General features: G+C 40.5%; 1 protein-coding gene across 1 annotated transcript in view; it reads right to left on the bottom strand.

Moving 5' to 3' along the window:
• CAMKMT (calmodulin-lysine N-methyltransferase) overlaps nucleotides 1–22,116 on the bottom strand; it is a 415,987-nt gene that overhangs the window by 57,066 nt on the left and 336,805 nt on the right. The window contains exons 4-6 of the mRNA XM_043603296.1: nucleotides 8,281–8,341; nucleotides 6,100–6,154; nucleotides 4,974–5,037 (exon numbers count right to left, since the gene is read on the bottom strand). Of these exons, the coding sequence (XP_043459231.1) occupies nucleotides 4,974–5,037; nucleotides 6,100–6,154; nucleotides 8,281–8,341 (180 nt within the window). The remainder of the gene's footprint in view (nucleotides 1–4,973; nucleotides 5,038–6,099; nucleotides 6,155–8,280; nucleotides 8,342–22,116) is intronic.

Raw genomic sequence — 22,116 nt, 5'->3', positions numbered from 1 at the left:
GGAATAATGATTCTGCTAATAAATAATAAATTAATTTATTTAATTTTATAGGCTTAACGGAGTACTCCATAGGATGAGCCTGACACATTGCCTAATTCATGCCAATTCATTATCTTTTTCAAGAGTTCAGGCAAAAGCTTTGGAAGGACGACGAGGCTGGTGAGTAACTAAAATGAGGTTTGGCAGTTAGGCTTTATTTTCTCTCCCTGCCACTCAGAACTAATTAGGTTAAGGTTTATATTGTAGAATTTATTATTAAAAAAAAATTTTAATGTTGATTATAATTAGCAGGGGGCGCCTGGGTGGCTCAGTTGGTTAAGCGTTCGACTTCGGCCCAGGTCATGATCTTGCGGTTCACGAGTTCAAGCCCCACATTGGGCTCTGTGCTGACAGCTCAGAGCCTGGAGCCTGCTTCGGGTTCTGCGTCTCCCTCTCTCTCTGCCCCTCACTTGCTCACGCTTTGTCTCTCTGTCTCTCAAAAATAAACAAACATTTAAAATTTTTATTTATTTATTTATATTCAATATTTATTTATATTTATTTTCTCATAATATATTATAAATTATAAATATCAATTTATTCACATTTATTTATAAATTATAAATATTAATTATAAATATTAATTTATTTCTACAATTATTGTTTATTTTATTTTTGTTTATTTAATTTTTGAGAGAGACAGAGACAGAGAGACAGAGCACGAGCTGGGGGGTGGGGCAGGGAGGGAGTGAGACACAGAATCTGACACAGGCTCCAGGCTCTGAGCTGTCAACCCAGAGCCGGACGTGGGGCTTGAACTCGTGAACCATGAGATCATGACCTAAGCCGAAGTAGGTCTGCTTTACTGACAGAGCTACCCTGAAGCCCCTATATTGTAGAATTTAAATAACTGGGAGGAATCAAAGAATTTCTGCCCTGCAGATTTTCAATGTCTTTCCTATGTATAAATGTGCTCCAGCCAAGGCACAGTCCGAGTCCCATAAGAACAGGCACTTGGTTCGTCTTGTCCACTGCTATGTCTTTAGCACCCGAAATGGCGTGCAATTAATAGTGGTTGGGTTAGTTTTAATTAATTACTTAGATTAATTTATTACTTAATTTAAATTGAATTTCCAAAGCCATTTATTGAGCTCCTACCCAGTATGAGGCACATGGAATCCATTAATGACTCAGCCACCAAACAGAAGTGCAGTTGGCACAGCTATTAGAGGAAGAGACCTGAACACAGGACGATGGCGTGGCATTCCCAAGGTCTCAGCCATCCACAGCACAGGCTGCACAGTCTACATGAAGCTGAATTTATTAATTCCTCAAGTCAGGGATTCTGCTAATAAATAATGTTAAGCCAGGGGTAGCGCCTTTAAAATGCACAGGAGATTTACCAATTTTTGGTGGACCCTGAGCTCGAGATCATGGTCCGGACTGTGCATGCTGGGGGAATAAGACGCCTGAGTCAGGAGCACAAGAAATGGGTCAACAAGCACTTTCACAGTCTGCAGATAATACACTTGATGTTTCCTAAGGATGGATCAAGGCAGGGTGCTTGTGTTGGGGGAATTAGTGAGTATACCAGAGAGGGCTCCTCACTTCTGGGTGTTGTACTTTTATTCATGATGATTTGGAAGAGGCTTAGCATCGACAGTAATTCAGTATATCACTTCCCTCCCCTATTCTTCTGTCATTGTCATCACCAGCTATGAACTTTAGTGAGTAATTATTATCTGTAGGCACCGAGAGATTTCTTTCTTTATTACGCCAAAAGGGCCACGCCAAAGCAGAGGGAACGCATTTCAAACTATTTTAGGTAAATTTGAGAAGTGGACGAACCAAAGGATCCCATTTCTAATTTATCTCTTGTTCTCTTTGGGTGCAGATACACATGGCATCTGTAAGGAGAGGGAGCTCTCAGGTAGAGGGGCTCTGGGTTAGACCCAGCAATGCAGTTTAAGGACCAAGGAGAACCTGAGGGGCACGTACCCACGAGTCTAAGAAAATATTTAGGACTTACAACATTCACTTATACCTCAAGTCTTAATCTCTTTTCAGATATCTCTGTTTAGTAGATCTCAAATCAACATCTAGCTTTCCAGGGTCAAGGGAGAGAGCTCTGAAAGACATAGCCAATCCATTTGATACATCTTAGGGAAGATTATAAATAACCTCACAACTGGTTGACATGCTTCTATGAAATAAAGATTCAGAAGTCATCCATTCATTACATGTTAAAAAATAGAAATAACAGAAGATAAAAAGGAAATATCAAAACATGCTGTGTGTGTGTGTTTTTTTTAAAAAAGGTAAAAACTAGAACCTTATAAGCCTAAGAGTCTGGAAAGTAAGATTCAGTTGGATTCATTAAATTCAGATGCCAAGAACAACAAAAATAATTTTTAAAATGATGAGAATAATATACAGGCCAATACTCAGATGTGATGTGCGATTGCCAGGTCGATTTTCAATTACATTTCACTGATGTATTCATTTGTTTCTTAATGTGCTCATCTTGCCCATTAAGAATAATTAGCAGCTTTGCTTAGAGATTTCCTGGCTTCTGGCAATGTTTCCCCCCCCCCCTTTTTTTGTTGACATCCACTTTTACTTTTTAGAAAGTAATTTTTGGATAATATCCTACAACTGGTATATAATTTAGGCTTCCTAAAATTTTAAAGGAAAGATGTAAACAGTAATTTTTAAATGAATTTGTTTCGATCTATATGTATCAACAGTATGTGATTTAGTAAATTAGTTATTCTCACAGAAAGTGGGCACACAAATAGAAAAAAAAAATTTCATTCATATTAACCCTATTCAGGAAAACAGCTTACAACGAATGCCAATTGTAAGCTCTGTTAGCAAATCGAGAATAACATCGGTATTAAAAGCAGGAGAAACACATTGCCAATTTTTAAGGCTTTATGCATGCTTTTTTCTCTTAATTAAAAAAAAATTAGATCTAGTTACAAAAGAAAAAGGCACACACACAGAACAGCTGCATGATAAAAACTGAACTCCATCAGGAAAGTCCTGAGAGATGAAATAAAACACACTACGAGTTTTGGTCTGCATCCTGAAAGGACCTACTTTATCTACATTGTAAAGTTCTTCCCCTCCTGCCCTTTGGCACCCCGCTATATTAAACCCATTGTAAAACCCAGCACAATAAAGCACTCTCAGGGCTGAGCTTCTGAGGACCAAATGTTAAAAATCCATTTTCTTGGGAGGGGGCTGTACCAATCATTTCCTTGAAAGGCCAGCAGAGTGAATACAGAATCTAAGATTTTTTCCTCTCCGGTTTCAAGAGCTGGCATGGCATCTTTGCTGTTTAAAGCAAAGGTGTGTTAATTAATGACATTAGCATTGCTTCCCTTCTTTGGAAGCTCTGTACTTTAGCTCTATAATAATTTTAGCACGATTAAATTTACATGCTGACTACAGATGTTCCTATAGTTTGATAAAAGTTCGAATTTGTTTCTGACGCTATTAAATGAGGCACCTGCTGACTTGGGAGGAAAACCTTGGGTTGCCGGGCCCAACCTGAAAGTTTCTGTGGCTAAATTGACCCTCTCTTGTCCAATAATCCTCCTTTCCCCACCCCCACCCCCAAGGGGGGTGGGGGAACATCCACTGGGGCTGAGCCAGCATACCTGACTTCATCTCACTGTCTGTGTTCCCTGACATGCGAAGGAGGAGCACAGTGAAATGATACAGTGCAAGGCATAACTCAGAATAAAGCAGAGTGAATGAAACAGCACAGGCTCATCTCCGGGGATATTTTGAGAAACTTGCGACAGTCTGAAGATCATGATTAAAATCCTGCATCTTAAAAAAGGAAGCACCTTTTGTGATCTCTTTCCCTTGTGTGAAAGGCCAAGATTGTGATTGGCTGTTTTTCCTTCCCGAATTTTTTTTTTTTTTTAAGTCTGTCAAGCAATTAGCTGGGTGGGGCTCTGTAGAGCACAGAAGGTGCTGCGGAACAATATTAGCTACTGTGCTTCTTACATCCCCTTTCTCCTGTTCGAGCAGCCTGATAGAGCTGCTGCAAGTTTTGTTTAAAAAAAAAAAAATTACATAGCAGGGGTAGAAAAAGAAAATCGAAAACAGGCTTTATGTAAGAGGCCACAAAAATCAAAAGTGCTTTGGCATTTTAGGGGTCTAGAATTCACGTAAGTAGATTGCCTCCTTCATGATGCAAATGTAAGGCACACCAAAAAATTCAAAGCAAATATACCTTCCACTTCGCCTCTCAATTTCTAACGGCTGTTAACTGCTCCTGAACAAGTCAGCTCGATTGCTAAAGTAGCCACAAATTATGCTTGCTTTCTTAGTTAAAGTACAGTTCAATTTTCATGAACTCTGTGTACATATTGGTAAAGCATAATCTAATATAATGGGGTTTGAACTGTAACAGCATAGCAGAAAAAAAAAAGAGATAGCTTTTATAATCCTAAATAAGAGGAAATAATGAAAGACTGATAGCTGTTTCCAATGGGGAGATACAGGTAACCCCTTAGCAATGAGAGTTAGGTACCGTGCTCCTTAGCACATAACGTTCAGTATCAAACGCAAGAAAGGTCATAATGAACATGAAGCTGGATGTTAATTTTTGCAAGCAATATCCAATATAATAAATATTCAGTTGTTTCTTTTATCCTGGGAAACTTCCGTGGAAATAAAAGGACAAGAATGCCTGGAAATTATTATGAAACAAATGCTCTTATTGCCTTGAGAGGTCCACAAATCATAGGCTCCTTTAACAAGAAGTGACTGTAAAAATCTATCGAGATAAAAGAAAAAAAAAAAAACAGTCGTATCCAATGAATCCCATATATCTCTACTTTTTCTTAATTACTTATCATGTGTGTGGGGGGAATTCTCTTTTAATACCCCATGCTGTCTTTCTTTATATCAATTGTTACTCAGCCGGGAAAAGGGAATGAGCACAACAAACCCGTTTTCTATCTGAATAAGGATACTTCTGATGGCCTTTTCATTCCCATCAGTTAACAGAACTTCTTTGACATCTGCAGAAATAGCAACCTGAAAAAAAAAAAAGGAGCACAGCAAACAATGAGCAAATATGCTTGTCTGTGTGGAAGTGAAGACAGGAATGACAAGCCTTCAGTATCATGCTTCCTCACCTATTCCTCTGTAACAATCTTCAATCTTTTTCCATTTTATGTCTGCATTATTTTAATCATTCAATCAAATCAGTCAATACTTTTATCATTCCATTTGCGGGAGCCTCTATCTTGCTATCATTCTGTTCGGTAATTGCATTGTGACAGCGGATGATGGTATTCTGAGAGGCTTTCATTTGTGGGCTTCTGTTTATCTAGTAGAGCCATCATACAAGGCTGTCTGTCACTCTGCCTTTCAGCTCGCTTCTGTCTGACTGCCTGATGCCCTTCATATAACTTTGCATTGCAGGCAGATGGCTTTGTGAGGGTAATTTTTTTGTGAGCTTTGACATGCTCGCACATTGGGCTGTAACCTCGACACATTGTGTAAGAGCGACAGGTTTGTCAAATGCCAATCAGTGTAACAATATGCTTTTATTTGTAGAGACATAAAAACTTGTCTAATGCACTGTGCTGCTACATAATATCTCCTGAATACATGACTCAGAACCCAGAGAATGGGGAACGACGTTCCTGAATGGCCAATCTAATTCAAAAGAATCTAATTACTGAGCGCTCTGGATCATGTTTGTTGGTGTAATAATGCAGGCAAAACATTAGCAGCTATATCATGGTGCTCCAACTGTGATTCGCCGGGCTATTCCTGTATCTTAGCAAATGGGACTATAATCTGAAAAAAAAAAAAAAAATGCTTTCGCTATGGCAAAGAAAGACTGCGCGAGGCCTGGAATGTCACAACAAGCGATATTGACTACACTGAGGTAAAATGTTTCTGCTCATCGAGGCAACCATAAAATCAATATGATCCGAAAGTAAGTCAATCTAGAAGGTCTCTCAAGACCCGGCAGCTTGACCGCAGCTGATGCTGTTGACGGTTCTCTGACCCAGCAGTTGGAGGCCCTGGAACATTTTTCCTTTTGTTCCTCCCTCTGAATGGGATTGGAATTGAGAAAAGACCTACCATGAGCCCAGCCAAGCATGTCATGCCACCCCCTAGCTCACACACAGCAAGGTCCCTGAAAGAGAGAAAAGAAATGGTAGAACCCATACAAATTAGATGAAAATGGTCAGAGAGATATATATGTTACAAGAACAAATTGCCATCTGCAGTAAGAACGGCACTACCAGGAAGTTGTAGAGACATGACTAGGCTACCTCATGTTGCTTTGCGTTTTAAAAATAATTATGAAATAGAAAAGTCACAAAGCAGGCAAATCAGTGGGGGTTCCCTCATTAGTGTTCACTGCAACATTACCACCGCTGAGCTGAAAAATCTGAGAAGGTTCCCTTTTTTTCCCTTGTCAATGGCGCTGTCTTTTAGAACTAAACTAGCTAGAGTAGCGAAAGATAATTGTTAGGAAAGGATAACACTGTTAATCCACATTCATTCCTTCAAAAACAGTTAGACAAGTAAATGAAGAACATATATGAGTGTGTATATACCTATGTTATAGTCACACACACACAACACACACACAAATAAATGCAATCTGGAATTTAAGGAAAAAAAAAATGGAAACCAAACTGAAACATTTTGGAAAGCCGAACCGCCCCCATAAAGAACAATTACACAAAGAGCATTTAGCAATTAACACTTAAATCACAACTGACCCCAACACAACACAGTGAATAAACAATGCAGGGGCATAATATGGTTAAGCCAGCGAACCCGGGCTAAAGTAATGACCGGGCTCTGACTTCGCCGCTCCAAAGTAAAGCGGTTCAGAGTTAAAGCGGACAGTCTAGGGTGGCACTCGGCACTCACCTTCCCCTTTGTGCCTACATATTAGCCCTCAACGTGTGACATTCTTGCCCTGGCCCACAGCTCGATGATTGGAGCTCCAGTCAAGCTTAAGCACAGCGAGAAGAGCCAAATGCCGGACTCCCAGGGCAGCTTTGTGGCCCAAATTCAATACTGCCCTGCTGTTATTTTATATGCTTAAACCCTTAAGATTGTTGCATCTTCCCAGGTTGGGAAGTTTATCACCTCCACAGGGGAAAAGAAAAAGAGAGAGAGAGAGAACTGAAAGGGAGGGAGAGGTGCAAAGAGGGGGAAGAGGAAGAGAAGAGGCCAAACGAGGATGTTCATATTCTGAAATGCACTTAATGGGCATTTAGTTGTTCAAAGCAATTATAGACCGGTTGGTAAATATGGGCCACAGAGCTTCAAAAAATACATATTATTGACCCAATCTTGTAAGTACATATTGTTAAAACACACACCATGATCTCTAGTGGACTTGTCTGGAATCATAATGGGCTATTCAGGGAGTACATATTAGATGACTTTTATTAAATGAGAATTAAAATGAAAAACCTGTATTTTCTGGGTCTACCAAACATCTTCAGAATTTTTAAATAAAAGGAGGTTTTTCCCCCCTCTTTCCTAAATCCCATCCATGGGTTTAATCTATAGTGCACACTGACAATTGAAAACAGTTATTTCCGTAGCATGAGTCTGTAATAGTAATTTATATTTTACAAATACATATTGTTAGGTATATAAAATACCTTTAAAACCAGTGGGGGATGGCATCTTTAAATAAGAGCTGTGGGGTATATATTTATCAAATATTCTGCAATGATTTCCCTAGCAGAAGTTTAAAGAATGTCCTTATTGTGGTTTGTTTTTTTTCTTTCTTTTCTTTTCTTCTTCTTTTTTTTTTTTTTGACCTTCACAATCAGTAAGGATTGATTGGAGCTTCACTTTTGTTTCCCCAAAATCAAAGTGAAATAAAATGCCTTGAGTGGAAATCAAAAGCCTTTGACATATAGCAAAAAGCTTGCTGTGCAATATTAGTACCCAAAGGCAATTCAGATTTCTTTTTCAGAAGCAACATGTTTTCACCATGAACTTTTTTCCTTTCTTTTTCTTTCTTTCTTTCTTCCTTCCTTTTTTTCTTTCTTCCTTCTTTCTTTCTTTCTTTCTTTCTTTCTTTCTTTCTTTCTTTCTTTCTCTTTCTTTTCTTTATTCCTTCCTTCCTTCCCTCCTTCCTTTTTTTCCTCTTTCCTTCCTTTCTCTCTTTCTTTTTTATATGTTTCTAACAACTTAATTTGAAGAATGCAATCATGGCAATCGTTAACATGCAGATACAATATCCACAAGGGGCTAAAAAATATCTTTTTAAGTGCAGCTTTGTACCTGAATATATGACTGTGCTTGAGGCAGTAGTAAGCCAAAACCTCTTCAGATGGCCAGATGCCTGGAAAACACAAGAGGATACACTTTTTGATTATAGGGGTCTGTTCTATAATCATTCTCGTAAGAAATTGCTTTTAAAAATATTGGGGCGCCTGGGTGGTGCAGTCGGTTAAGCGTCCGACTTCAGCCAGGTCACGATCTCGCGGTCCGTGAGTTCGAGCCCCGCGTCAGGCTCTGGGCTGACGGCTCGGAGCTTGGAGCCTGTTTCCGATTCTGTGTCTCCCTCTCTCTCTGCCCCTCCCCCGTTCATGCTCTGTCTCTCTCTGTCCCAAAAATAAATAAACGTTGAAAAAAAAATTTAAAAATAATGTTCAGCACAAGGTATTTCCACCTGAACCAAACTTAACATAATTATTACTTGTAATATGTCATATCACATGGGTTTCTTTTGTTGTTGATTATAGCTCCCTTCCCAGATAAACAGTAAAATATCCTAAATAGATTTTACTACATTTCAATCACAATAAGAGAGCAAAAACAATAACAATCAAATTACAAATATTAAAAGTTCAGTTTTAATGGGATTTCAGGTAGCTAATCTTGTACACATGAACATTCTTCTCAGCCAATCCATAAGCATCAGTTGAATACCTACTATTTATGCAGCCCATACGAGGCAAAAATAAATGAAAAAATCACTTGCAAGGAGCAAAGAAAAACCCCAGAGGTCATTATACTTTTTTCTTTGATTCCATCCTAATCTTGTCAAACATGCACAATGATTTCCTTTCTGCAATTAGAAATATCAAACTGGAGATTAAAATTAAGAACTTTAAATTTCACCAACTTTTGGCACATCTTTAAATTTAACAATAATCCTCCCCACTAAAGTCCATGTATGGGCATTTTCTAAAATCATCTCTTAGAAGTCATTTATTTTGACGACTTATATAGTCTTCATGAATGAATGTGAATTCCCTAAAAATAAAAAGACAAGCATGGAAATGACAGTTTCTAGTGGTTATCACAGGATGGCAGGGTTGCAAGTGCTTTCAATGTGTTTCCTTCACACTTTTTTATATTTTCCAAAGATTTTCACAACGAATGTGAATCACCCCTATGATCAGAATTAACCATGGTCTTATGTTTTCCCCAAGGGGCCAGACTCAAAGCTCAGGCAGGCAGGGCACCAGCATCTCGCTCTGCCTGAGGTTGAGAAGGCTCTGCCTTCCCGAGGAAGAGCAGTGAATGTTCACCACCTTAGCACTGAACGCTCTTCTAATGGGTCTGGATGCAAAGCTGAAACACCTAATGAGCATTAAATTTTTTTTCTCTCCCAGCTGCCTCTCCAGCTTCAAAGAGTGGGAAATCCGAACATTTCAGAAAAGAGGATGGCAAAGAAATGGTAAGTAAAAGCCTAAGGGAATCAATGGGTAAATAGAGGGACAGCAAAGACAGTGACCCCACAGAAGCATGTGCTGCAGGAGAGTCCAGTCAAGTGCGCTCAACAAGTTCAGCCTCCATGGTATTTCTAGTAGAAACAACAGTTTGGGAGAGAACAAGGTCCCCAGCAAGAGGAGTTGGAGTCGTATTTATGAGGAAAGTCAGAAAGGCAGTGGAGTAGGGCAGTTAAGACCACAGGTGCTTTGGAACCAGACTCGTTGGGCTCCACTCCCAGCATGTTGGACTGCATGCCCTAGCTGAGTAACGTTGGGTAGTTTACTTAACCTCTCTGTGCCTCAGGTTCCTCATCTGTAAAATAATGTAATTGTAGTATCAATTTCACAGAATTGCTGTGAGGATTAAATACATAAAATACACGATATGTATGTAGAACAGTTCCTAACTTATAACGTGCTCCAAGAAAAATTCATTGTCCAATGTGACTCTCCTGGGGCACCCAAGCGGCTCAATCGGTTAAGTATCCAACTTCGGCTCAGGTCATGATCTCACGGCTCTTGGGTTCACAGGCTCTCTGCTGTCAGTGCAGAGCCGGCTTTGGATCCTCTGTCTCCCTCTCTCTCTGCCCCTCCCCCGCTTGCTTGCACGCATGTACAAGCCCTCTCTCTCAAAAATAAATAAAACATTGGGGCGCCTGGGTGGCGCAGTCGGTTAAGCGTCCGACTTCAGCCAGGTCACGATCTCGCGGTCCGTGAGTTCGAGCCCCGCGTCGGGCTCTGGGCTGATGGCTCAGAGCCTGGAGCCTGTTTCCGATTCTGTGTCTCCCTCTCTCTCTGCCCCTCCCCCGTTCATGCTCTGTCTCTCTCTGTCCCAAAAATAAATAAACGTTGAAAAATAAATAAATAAATAAATAAATAAATAAATAAATAAAACATTAAAAAAATAATGTTATTCTCCTGAGAAGGGGAACAAAAGAGTAGAAGAGAGAATATGTGGACCCTAGACAATTATCCCAATGACAGAACAGATGGAGAACATTTTTGTCCTGCTCCTGCCCGTGAACATTGCCACACCCCAAAGTCCTTAATACCTGGCATACCTCCACATAAAAAGAACTCCATAAAAACTAAAGCACATAATAAAATTTTCCAAAGGAAGAGCCCAAGACAGTATTCTACACCATGTGCGTATAATCACCAGAATAATAAATTTCTTTATGCCTTTAGTAGATGGTTTTGAGGTTTTAAAAAATAATGATAGGGGAAGGGTATTTAACTAAAATTCAAGCTTTGATTAAGTACAAAAATGTGACTTCTAAAATGCATAGTCTTTCAAGAGAGTTTTATAATTTTCTCAAAAAATTATAGAGGTTGATTTTTAACTAAATTAAATACAAAAATATGTAGAACAAAGTTAATAAAATCACCTAAAATTCCACCACTGCTATATAACCCCTAGTATCATTTTGGACATCATTCCATAAAAAGCTCTCCAAGCAGGGGCGCCTGGGTGGCTCAGTCGGTTGGGCATCCGACTTCACCTCAGGTCATGATCTCATGGCTGGTGAGTTCGAGCCCCGCATCAGGCTCTGTGCTGACAGCTCAGAGCCTGGAGCCTGCTTCAGATTCTGTGTCTCCTTCTCTCTCTGCCCCTCCCCAACTTGTGCTCTGTCTCTCTCTGTCTATCAAAAATAGATAAATGTAAAAAAAAAATTTAAAAAAGAAAGCTCTCCAAGCACAAAGATATTTTACACAAATGGCATCTAATCGTGCAGGTATTTGGCAATCTGATTCTGCCCCACTCAATATGTGATGGATAACTTCTCATGACAATAAAAATCTACTTGTATCATAATTTTAAAAAAAAATTTGGGGGCGTCTAGGTGACTCAGTCAGTTAAGTGTCTGACTTCAGCTCAGGTCATGATCTCACGGCTGGTAGGTTCAAGCCCCCTGTCAGGCTCTGTGCTGATAGCTCAGAGCCTGGAGCCTGCTTCGGATTCTGTGTCTCCCTGTTTCTCGGCCCCTCCCCTGCTTGTGTTCTGTCTCTCTCTGTCTCTCAAAAATACATGTTAAAAAAAATTAAAAAAAATTTTTTTCATGTTTATTTTTGAGAGGGAGTGCGCACCAATGGGGGAGGGGCAGATAGAGAGGGAGACAGAAAATCCGAAGCAGGCTCCGTGCTGTCAGCACAAAGCCAGACGCGGGGCTGGAATCCACGAACTATGAGATCATGATCTAAGCTGAAGTTGGAGGCTCAACTGACTGAGCTGCCCAGGCACCCCACATCATTGTGTTTAAAGGCTTCCTAGGGATTTTATGTCTGCATCATAACTTATTTAGCTAGTTTCCTCTTGATAGAAGTTATTTTGAGTTCTTGATATAATGAGATTATAAACCGTGGTACAACGAAGACAGATTTTTTTCCCCAAATGTGGTTTTTCTCCATAGGTCAAATGCCCAGAAATGGGAAATCTGGTCAAAAGCTAAGTACATATCACCTTGTGACATATCAAACTGTCCTCCCCTAAATTTGTACCAAAATATACCTCCAAATAAGAGTGTTTACTTCCTCAAAGCCTTGCCGATGAGATTTTGACAACGTATTTTATCTTTGCGAATGTATTAAGTTTTTGAAAGTGATCTCAGTGCACATCAAAACCACAATGAGATACCACATCACACCTTCTAGGACGGCTATAACCAAAAAGTCAGACGATAGCAAATGTTGGCGAAGATGAGGAGAAATTATGTAAAATGGTAAAGCCACTTTGGAAAACAGTCCAGCAGCTCACCAAAAACTTAAATATAGAATTAACATATGGCCCAATAATTCCATTCCTAGGAATGGACTCAAGAGAATAGAAAATAGGTCCACACAAAAATCTGTACTCATGTACATGTAGCAGCATTCTTCCTAATAGCCAAAAAGCAGAAGCAACTCAAACGCCTATCAACTAATAAGCACATAAGTAAAATGTGCTATGGCCATGCAACGGACTATTACTTGGCAATTAAGACATAAAGTGTTGATTCATGCTACTACAACACAGATGGAACATGAAAACATTGTGCTAAGTGAAAGAATCCCAAAGCAAAGAACCATGTGCCTACATGTTTCCATTTACATGAAATGCCTAGAATAGGCAAATTCATAGACACAATATAGAGTGGTGGTTGTCTAGGGCTGGGATGGTTGAGAGTAAATGTGGAGTGACCTTTTACCAGTGATGAAATATTCTAGAATTGATTGTGGTGATGGTTCCACAACTCTGTGAATATACTAAAAACCACTGAGTGAACTGTGTGGTATGTGAATTATATCTCAATAATGTCATTATTTAAAAAAGTTTTCTCATTCCTATTTGTGGAAACAGTGGTCTCTTTTTTAAAGAAATTTTTTAAGTTTATTTATTTTGCTAAAAAAAATTTTTTTAAACATTTATTCATTTTTGAGAGACAGAGAGAGACAGAGCATGAGCGGGGAAGGGGCAGAGAGAGGGAGACACAGAATCCGAAGCAGGCTCCAGGCTCCGAGCTGTCGGCACAGAGCCCGACGCGGGGCTCGAACTCATGAACTGTGAGATCATGACCTGAGCCGAAGTTGGACGCTCAACCGACTAAGCTACCCAGACACCCCTCTTTATTTATTTTGGGAGAGAGGGTGGGGGAGAGTGAGCAGGGGAGAGGCAGAGAGAGAGGGAGAGAGAGAATCCCAAGCAGGCTCTGCGCTTACAGCGGGGCTCGAATCACGAAACATCAGATCATGACCTGAGCCAAAACCAAGAGTCAGGACACTTAACTGACTGAGCCATCCAGGTGCCCCTAAAGGATTTTATTTTTAAAGAACTTATTCAGAGTTTAAAGAGCCATTGAGTTCCATGAGAATGATCAAGACAAACAGCAGGACCCATCCCCTCTGACCCAGTCTTTCTCCTTTCTTAGAAACTAGTATCTCTAATTCTTTTAGTTGATGCTTCTGGCAATTACTTCCATATTTCTACATATGTGTGTATTGTTACTTCTTGATTTTTCAGTTTCAGGCAAAATCTATTGACCCCCACTATGGAAGATAAGCATTTTTCACTTTCATCTATACGCCTCTCCCCATGCCACACACACCATGCTCCTTATCCATCCACTATCACCGTCTTCCTATCATAGATATATTATAATTTTGGGAAGATCACTACTCTTTGTCAATTCCCTTATGGCCATGAAATAATACAGAGCCATGTAGTAAACTATGATTGCTTTTCCTCTCATGTGCCATTTTCTTTCCTGTGGAGTTTATAATTGTCCATTTTTTTTCTCATTTGCTAAGATTTTTATTCAATCTCAAAATCCAGTTGTCAATTTCCCCTCTCAGTACATTCATTCACATCAGGTATTCTTTTTTTTTAAAGTTTATTTATTTATTGGGGGGGGGGAAGAGAGAGAGAGAGAGAGAGAGAGAGAGAGAGAGAGAGAGAGAAGGCACAAGCACACAAGCAGAGGAAGGGCAGAGAGAGAGAAGGAGAAAGAAAACTCCAAGCAGGTTCTGCACTGTCAATGCAGAGCCTGACATGGGGCTGGATCCCATGAAGCATGAGATCATGACCTGAGCCAATATCAAAAGTTGGACACTCACTGAGCCATCCAGGTGCCCTCACATCAGGTATTTTATCAACCTCATGAGGAAATCTCTCCTGGTGCCTTCTGATCTGCCTTTGTCTGGAACGAATGTGCCCTATGCATGGTGCACAGCTGATCCCCTAGAATCAGTCTTCACTATCATTTCAGGCTCTCTTTTGCTGTATCTCATCTCTTGTTTCTCTATCCTTTGTCTTCTTCTCTTGGTTTACTTCCTCATTTTAATGCAACATATCCTCCAGTAGTTTCTTTGAAAAAGTGTGTGGGGAGTAAATGTTTGGGAATTTTTCAGGATTCAGTGGGTAATTTCAACCTGGAAACTTGATGTTCTCAGATCCTCTAAAGTTTTTTGGGAAGTTCCGTTGATGATTTCCTGACCTCCATTTTTACCTGTCCTTTTTCTCTGGAACTCTTGCTATTTGGATGTTGAATCTCCTGAACTCATCCTCTAATTTTCTTTTTTTTTTTTTTTTAATTAAAAAAAATTTTTTTTTCAACGTTTATTTATTTTTGGGACAGAGAGAGACAGAGCATGAACGGGGGAGGGGCAGAGAGAGAGGGAGACACAGAATCGGAAACAGGCTCCAGGCTCTGAGCCATCAGCCCAGAGCCCGACGCGGGGCTCGAACTCCCGGACCGCGAGATCGTGACCTGGCTGAAGTCGGACGCTTAACCGACTGCGCCACCCAGGCGCCCCCTAATTTTCTTATCTATTCTTCCCTGCTTTCTAGTTCTCATTGTTTTCTACTTTCTTGGAAATTTCCTCAACTTTATCTCCCAACCCTTTTATTGTTCTTTTCATTTATGCTATTGTTGTTGGTAGTTCTCTGAATATTTCTTTTTTAGAACATCTTACTCTTGTTTCAAGAATGCAATCTTTTAAAAAATTATTTGACAATATTCATTAGTTTCTTTTAGGTTTTCTGATCCTTACATAGTCTGTTTTCTGCATGCTGTTGGTTTTGTTTGTGTGTTTGTTTTTGCTGATGTTCACTGATTTGGGTACCTGTCACATTAAAAGGTTTCCTCAGATAGCTGGTAATTCTTTGCTGTTTGCTTAAACATAGTCATAGAAAGATAAAAAGCTGGTTGGAGATGAAGACGGCTGAATGGGTGGGCACGGAGTGGAGTGTGGGTGGCTCTGTGTATGCTCACCCAATCCTTCCAGCCTGCTTTTGGTACTCTCTCTGATTTCAACTGTGCCTGGTGTTCCTTAATCTAAAACCCTTCAGTTTACCCCTCTCCAGAGAACAAATCTCTTCCCCTGGGGGTACAGAAGAGGAAGTTACTCAGCAGACTGGAATAGGGATGTAACTGCTTTATAAACAGCTTTCAATCAGTCTTCCTTGTTTTAGCCCCCTTCAACTCCTACTTTTACAATTGCCCCAATTTCTGAGCCTTTCAAAGTTTCAGATGTATGATTGGTTTGCTTCTCAGCTTTCTCAACTGCTGGCTTTCTCAAATCTGCTAAGTCAGTGACTTCTCATCCACCTGCTTCCCAGGTTCCAAAATTATGTTGGTATATGTCCCCTCATTCTATCATCCTTGTGTGTTTAGGTCTTAAAAACATCTCTCTACAGTGGTTTACTACAGTTTCTCGAAGGAAGTGATTTTAACGCATTGTTCAACCCCCATGTTTACCTGAAATCCAGAAATGTCTGGTCTTTTGAAAGTAACTGTTTGTGGGATAATTCTGGAACCCAAGACATATAGTAACGGTTCTTATCTCTCATAAGGTACATTTTAGTATAAATGCTTTAAGGTCTGAGTGGTGGGGTTTCAGTATGCATCCCAGGAGAACAGTGACTAGAAGGACTTCATACAACAGAGAGAAACTCATTGGAAAAGTGATGAGGACAAATTAGAAAAAAATTTTTTTTTAATGTTTATTTATTTACTTTGAGAGAGAAAGAGACAGGGGCAGAGAGAGAGGGAGAAAGTTAAAGAGTCCCAAGCAGGCTCTGCACCACCAGTGCAGAGCTAGATGCAGGGCTTGAACCCATGAACCACGAGACCATGACCTTAGCCTAAATCAACAGTCGTATGCTTAACTGACTGAGCCACCCAGGCACCCCTAAATTTTAGGAGGACATACAAGCCAATGACATGAATGGGGAGGTTTTTCTTATGCTCAAGATTTTTATAGTCCATTAATAATACTGTAGGACTCTATCAATCAATTATAGGCATTTCTGCTATATTCTTGACATCACCCATTGAGACAGAGAAGAATGACCAAAGTGGCATTTAGAGTAGCTAAAGCATTGATCCCCCCAAAAGCATCACAAAATATTTTAATTAATGACCTATTCTAGATAACTTGTTTCCTAAACACATGTCATGAATTAGGATACTTCCTTAAAAGTTATTTGAAGGCATATAGTTCTCTACACCTTAGTGCTTTCTATATAAATTGAATTCATTTAACTCATAGGAGAAAAGTCTTCCTTCAACCACTGGGCCTCCATAAAAGCATTAGTTAAACAAGAGCTCTGTTTGGAAGAAAAAAAAAAGAATACTATATTATACTTGGGTTTCCATGGTCATTTGATTTCATTCCATTTTCTTTCAAACAAAGGATTGGTTCCCTGCAGATGCTTCTGTCAGAACGGGGCCTGCTGGATATGACAAACTTCAGAAAGCTGTAGCCAGCCAACACTAAAATAAGAAAAACTAGCTATCCATGTAGCAATAATGAGGGGGGAAATTGCCAATGCGATCTATTTTATGTATGCAATCACTTTTTTGTTGTGGGTTAAGTAGCTAGTTTAGAATTATTTTAAATGCCAACTTTTATAGTTAGTCTGGAAACAAACAATAAATCCGTTATTAACCTGAGGGCTGAACAAATCTTGAAACTATGTGGATGATAAGAGATAGGAGTCTCTAACTAAGTGTGGGTCCTCCTAGATCACTTGCATCTGAGAGCTTTTTGCTTCCCCAGAGTTCACGTTAAAGGAAAGTCCTAAGACTCTGCCAGATGGCACTGGACCCACAGCACTGCTGACTCTTGCTTCTCACTCTAACAGCTTGTACTTGGCCCATGGGGACAACACACCCAGCTCGTGAAGCAGAGAGATGGCTTTCCTCCGATCAGCTGATAAGGCACCCAGGCAGCAGCTTTCTTTACCCTCTTCAAATGAAAGGGTCACATCCATTACACAGGAGTCAGAAGCAAAGCCTCTCTCAAATCTGAGAGGAGGCCAGCACACTCTTAGCTAAGCTGTTGACTCTTCTGGAAGAAGAAGCACACTGGCAGGTGTTACGAAAATGAAAATCAGCTAATGTGGAATGGGTAGGTAAATCTCTTGGACTGTTTTCCGTGTTTATACTCTGACTCCTCTTCCTTAAACATTTCTGCTTTGTCACTAATATTTCGACCCAGAGTGGAAATCCAAAAGAGGACTACAGAATGCTCCATAAATATTTTGGGGGCACCTCCTACATCTCAGGCCCTGTGGATCGGCAGAGAATGAGACAGCCTGGTAACTGGAGCTTCCGTCTAGTTAGAGGAGATACTAAATAAATAATTACACAATTAATGTGCCTAAGTATAATTATAATAAAGGCTATGTTGGAAAAATAGAGGGTACTTCTGAAAACCTATCATAGGAGATCTGACTTGGCTGGAAGGGAGGTTGGGAGGAGTCCATCAGGGAACACTTCCCTGCAGAGATGGCACGAAAAGCCAAGTAGGGCAGGAAGAAGGGGACAGATGAAGGGAATGGTCCATAGTAAGGAAGCCCCATGAGCGAAAGCTTTGAGGAGGAGAACAGTTCGATATTCTAGGAATGGAAACAGGGTCAGTGGAGCTGCAGAATATATGAGAAAGGAAGACAGCAGTACCAGGCGAGATTGGAGGTGTGGTCGGGGGCCAGATGCCACAGGCTCAAAGCCACGTTAAGATTTGCAAATTGCGCCTTAATATAAATAATACATTTTTAAAAAATTTTTTTAATGTTTATTTATTTGTTGAGACAGAGAGAGACAGAGCATGAATGGGGGAGGATCACAGAGAGAGGGAGAGACAGAATCGGAAGCAGGCTCCAGGCTCCGAGCCATCAGCCCAGAGCCTGACGCGGGGCTCAAACCCACGGACCGTGAGATCCTGACCTGAGCCCAAGTCGGACGCTTAACCGACTGAGCCACCCAAGCGCCCCTAAATAATACATTTTAAGCAGCAGAGTGGTACGATCAGACCTACATCTTAGAAGATTTTAGATTACTCTAAAGAAAACATATTGAAGAGGGGCAAGAGGAGGCAGCGAGAAACTGGGTAGGAGGCTACCACAATGACCTAGGTGAGCACTGACAGTGGCCTGGGTGATGGTTAGCAGAGATGAAGAAAAGTGGGAAGATATGAGCTATATTCAGAAAGTACACTGACAAGATTTAGTAGTTAATTAGATGGAGGGGATGGTAAGAGAGAGGAAAGTGTCAGATATGACTTAGGTTTGTGTCATGGATTAGTAAGTAGGTGGGTGATGCACAGCAAATGCATATAGGATTTTCTTTCAATTTCATATGAACCGAGGAGACCGGGTTCATGGTACAAAAACACCAGCTAGTGGTTTGGAGTCTGATTCTGGCTCTGGCACTGATAAGCTATGTGATATTGGGAAGTGATTTAGCCTTTCTGAACTTCAGTATCCTCATCCCCAAGAATCTAGGCTTGGGCCAGATTATGCCTAGGAGGACTTCAAGCTATAAAAAGTTGTAATAAAAAACCAGATTTCATGCTCCAGACTTAAGAGTCCAGTTTGAGGACTGGCTCTGACGGTTGCGTGACCTTGGGCAAGCTTCTTAAACTTTCTAAGCCTCCATGGAGGAGGGCACTTGTTGGGATGAGCACTGGGTGTTGTACGGAAACCAATTTGACAATAAATTATATTAAAAAAAACAACAACCTGGGGCACCTGGGTGGCTCAGTCGGTTGAGTGACTGACTTGGGCTCAGGCCATGATCTCACGGTTTGGGAGTTCGAGCCCCGCGTCCGGCTCTGTGCTGACAGCTCAGAGCCTGGAGCCTGGTTCGGATTCTGTGTCTCCCTCTCTCTCTGCCCCTCCCCCACTCACGCTCTGTCTCAGAAATAAACATTAAAAAAATTTCTTTTAAAACCCCAAACTTTCTAAGCCTCATTCATTCTTTTATTCAACTTATAATTATTGGCAGCCAGGCCTGTTCTAGAAGCTGGAGATCCAGAAATGATTAAAACAAAGCCCTTGCCCAAATAACTTCAATAGGGGCAATAGGCAGTAAACAAGATAATTTCAGATAATGATTAATGTTGTGAAGAAAATAAAACATCAATGAAATTAAAAAATAACTACAGGGTGGGGGGGTATTGCTACTTCTGCCAGCATTGTGCAATCCCTCAGTTCTCTCACTTATTAAGTTCCAGCAGTATAAGTACCCACTCAGCATGGTTGTAAGGATTAAATGAGATAATATACGTAAGGCACTTAGAACGGTGCCTGGCACATAGCAAATTGTTTTATAATGTTAGCTATGGTTGCCGCTGCTTTTTGTCATTGTTATTATTTTGACATATTTCTATCCAGGAAATTTTATCAGCCTTGATTATAATTTATAATACTTTCAGGGGGATTATGATTCCTAAATCGATAAAAAAAAAAAAAAAAAATCAACCCAAACTCAAACCAAAACTGAACTGGGGGAAAATTCACCCTAGCTTTGGGAACTTCGAAAAACGACTGTACATAGAATTCCATAAAAATGGACAATACTTGTGGGCGCCTGGGTGGCTCAGTCGGACTTCACCTTAGGTCATGATCTCACGGTCCGCGAGTTCGAGCCCTGCATCCGGCTCTGTGCTGACAGCTCAGAGCCTGGAGCCTGCTTCAGATTCTGTGTCTCCCTCTCTCTCTCTCTGCTCCTCCCCTGCTCGCACTCTTTCTTGCTCTCAAAAATAAATAATCATTAAAAAAATTAAAATAAATTTTAATTGTCTTCCTGCTCTGACCCATTAACAGACTTGTTCTGAACAATAAATTACAAGTGCAGGCCTCCCTGTTTTGTGGAGCCAGGTCACAGAGAACACGGGTCCATCTGGATGAAAGGGAATGTCTGCGTAGTCGGGTACAGCGAGCTGGTGGACGCCTGCCCCGTGACGTTCCAACATTTATCGAATGCTAAGTATCCTCGTATACTAAGCGGTATACGAGGAAATCAAGGGACGGAGAGGTTATGAAAGCCTTCCCCCCAAATCAGATAGATATTCTGTCATGAAGTTAGAATTTGAACGCAGGTAATCTGACTCTAATGAATGCTGTTAGTGTTAGTTTTTATTACCATTCATTAGCAGCATCACTAATTGGACACTCACTGCTTCACAAACACTGGGCTATTTGCTTTATATAGATTATCTCATTTAATCCTTAAAACAGCCCCGTAAGGTATGTACTATCATTACGGCCAGCTAAGGGGCACAATGAGGTTTGCTGACGCACACAGAGCTGAAGTGGCTTCGCTCAACCTCCAGGGCCCGGTTTCTTAATCACTACCCTGTATTGCTCGAACCCTCGTGGTTGGTCCTGAAATCCAGGGAACTAGTTTCTAGTTCTCATGGCTGTCAATAACTAATTTTAGGACTTTGGACAAATCATGTTTGGGCTCTAGCTTCAAGAATAAAATGGAAGGGTCAAATTGATTTCTGAGGCTTCTTCCAACTCTTAAATCCAGTGGCTATAGATCATTGTATTTGTGCGTTTCCAAATGAAACCTGTAAAATGGTCATTGGGCTCTAGCCCACAACATTTTAAAGAAATTCGATTCGTTTAAATATTTTATTTGTACTATAGTATCAAATCTAAAGCCTTGCCAGGAAATATTTTAGTTAGGATTCAAAATGGTCTCAGAAGTCAAACCTCCATCACCTATTTTAATTGAATTAGCACTGCCTTTGTTAATTCAACCCCATAGCTTCAGAAGAGACTGCTCTATCATTGTATGCTGGTGGCAATAGCTTTTTTTTTAATTTAGTTAATCCAGCATATTAATAACAACCTCCTCGAGTATAATTTTTCCTCTCCAATACTGAGCATGGTTCTCAGATAAATACCGTATTTTTTTCCTTCTATTTTCTCCTTGTCTGGGTACCAACCACCCTTAGGGCAGAAGAAATGTTCCTGAAGTCTCAAAGCACAAGTAGGACAGTACCTCCCAGTGCAATCTTTCTGGGCTTAAGACCAGAAAACGTTCCATCCCCATTGGTCAGAGAGGATGTCGGAAAGTGAGAACAGTCATGTCTGGCAAAGGAACACCCAGAGAGCTCCTAGCAAGACAAGAAACATGGCCTGTGTTCCCCTAGAAACAGCACATTCTCTTCATAGTTAAAGAGAGAGAGAGACAGAGAAGACAAAGAAAGACACAAAGAAAAAGAAAGAGAAATAAAATGGAGATTTTCATTGCCAGTTTTACTTTAAGTAACACCCCCCGCCAAGACCTTGCTATGCTCAGTGTCCTCAGAGTAGAGTGATCAGGCTATCATTTTAAGGAGAGCACCCTTTTTCCTTTTAATATAGGACTGTGTTGTGTCTTGAAGTCATGTGAAAGCAGCAAGGTGTCAAAGTAGAACAAAGAAGAAAGTATTAGGGGGCGCCTGGGTGGCTCAGTCAGTTAAGCATCCAGCTCTTGATTTTGGCTCAGGTCATGATCTCATGGCTCATGAGTTCAAGCCCCGTATCAGACTCTGTGCCGACAGTGCAGAGCCTGCTGGGGATTCATTCTCTCTCTCTCAAAAAAAAAAAAAAAAAAAAAAAAGATTAAAAAAATTGTTTAAGTAT

The sequence above is a fragment of the Prionailurus bengalensis genome, chromosome A3, assembly GCF_016509475.1.
Source record: "Prionailurus bengalensis isolate Pbe53 chromosome A3, Fcat_Pben_1.1_paternal_pri, whole genome shotgun sequence".
NCBI lineage: Eukaryota > Metazoa > Chordata > Mammalia > Carnivora > Felidae > Prionailurus > Prionailurus bengalensis.
This window is presented reverse-complemented; position numbering and strand designations above follow the sequence as displayed.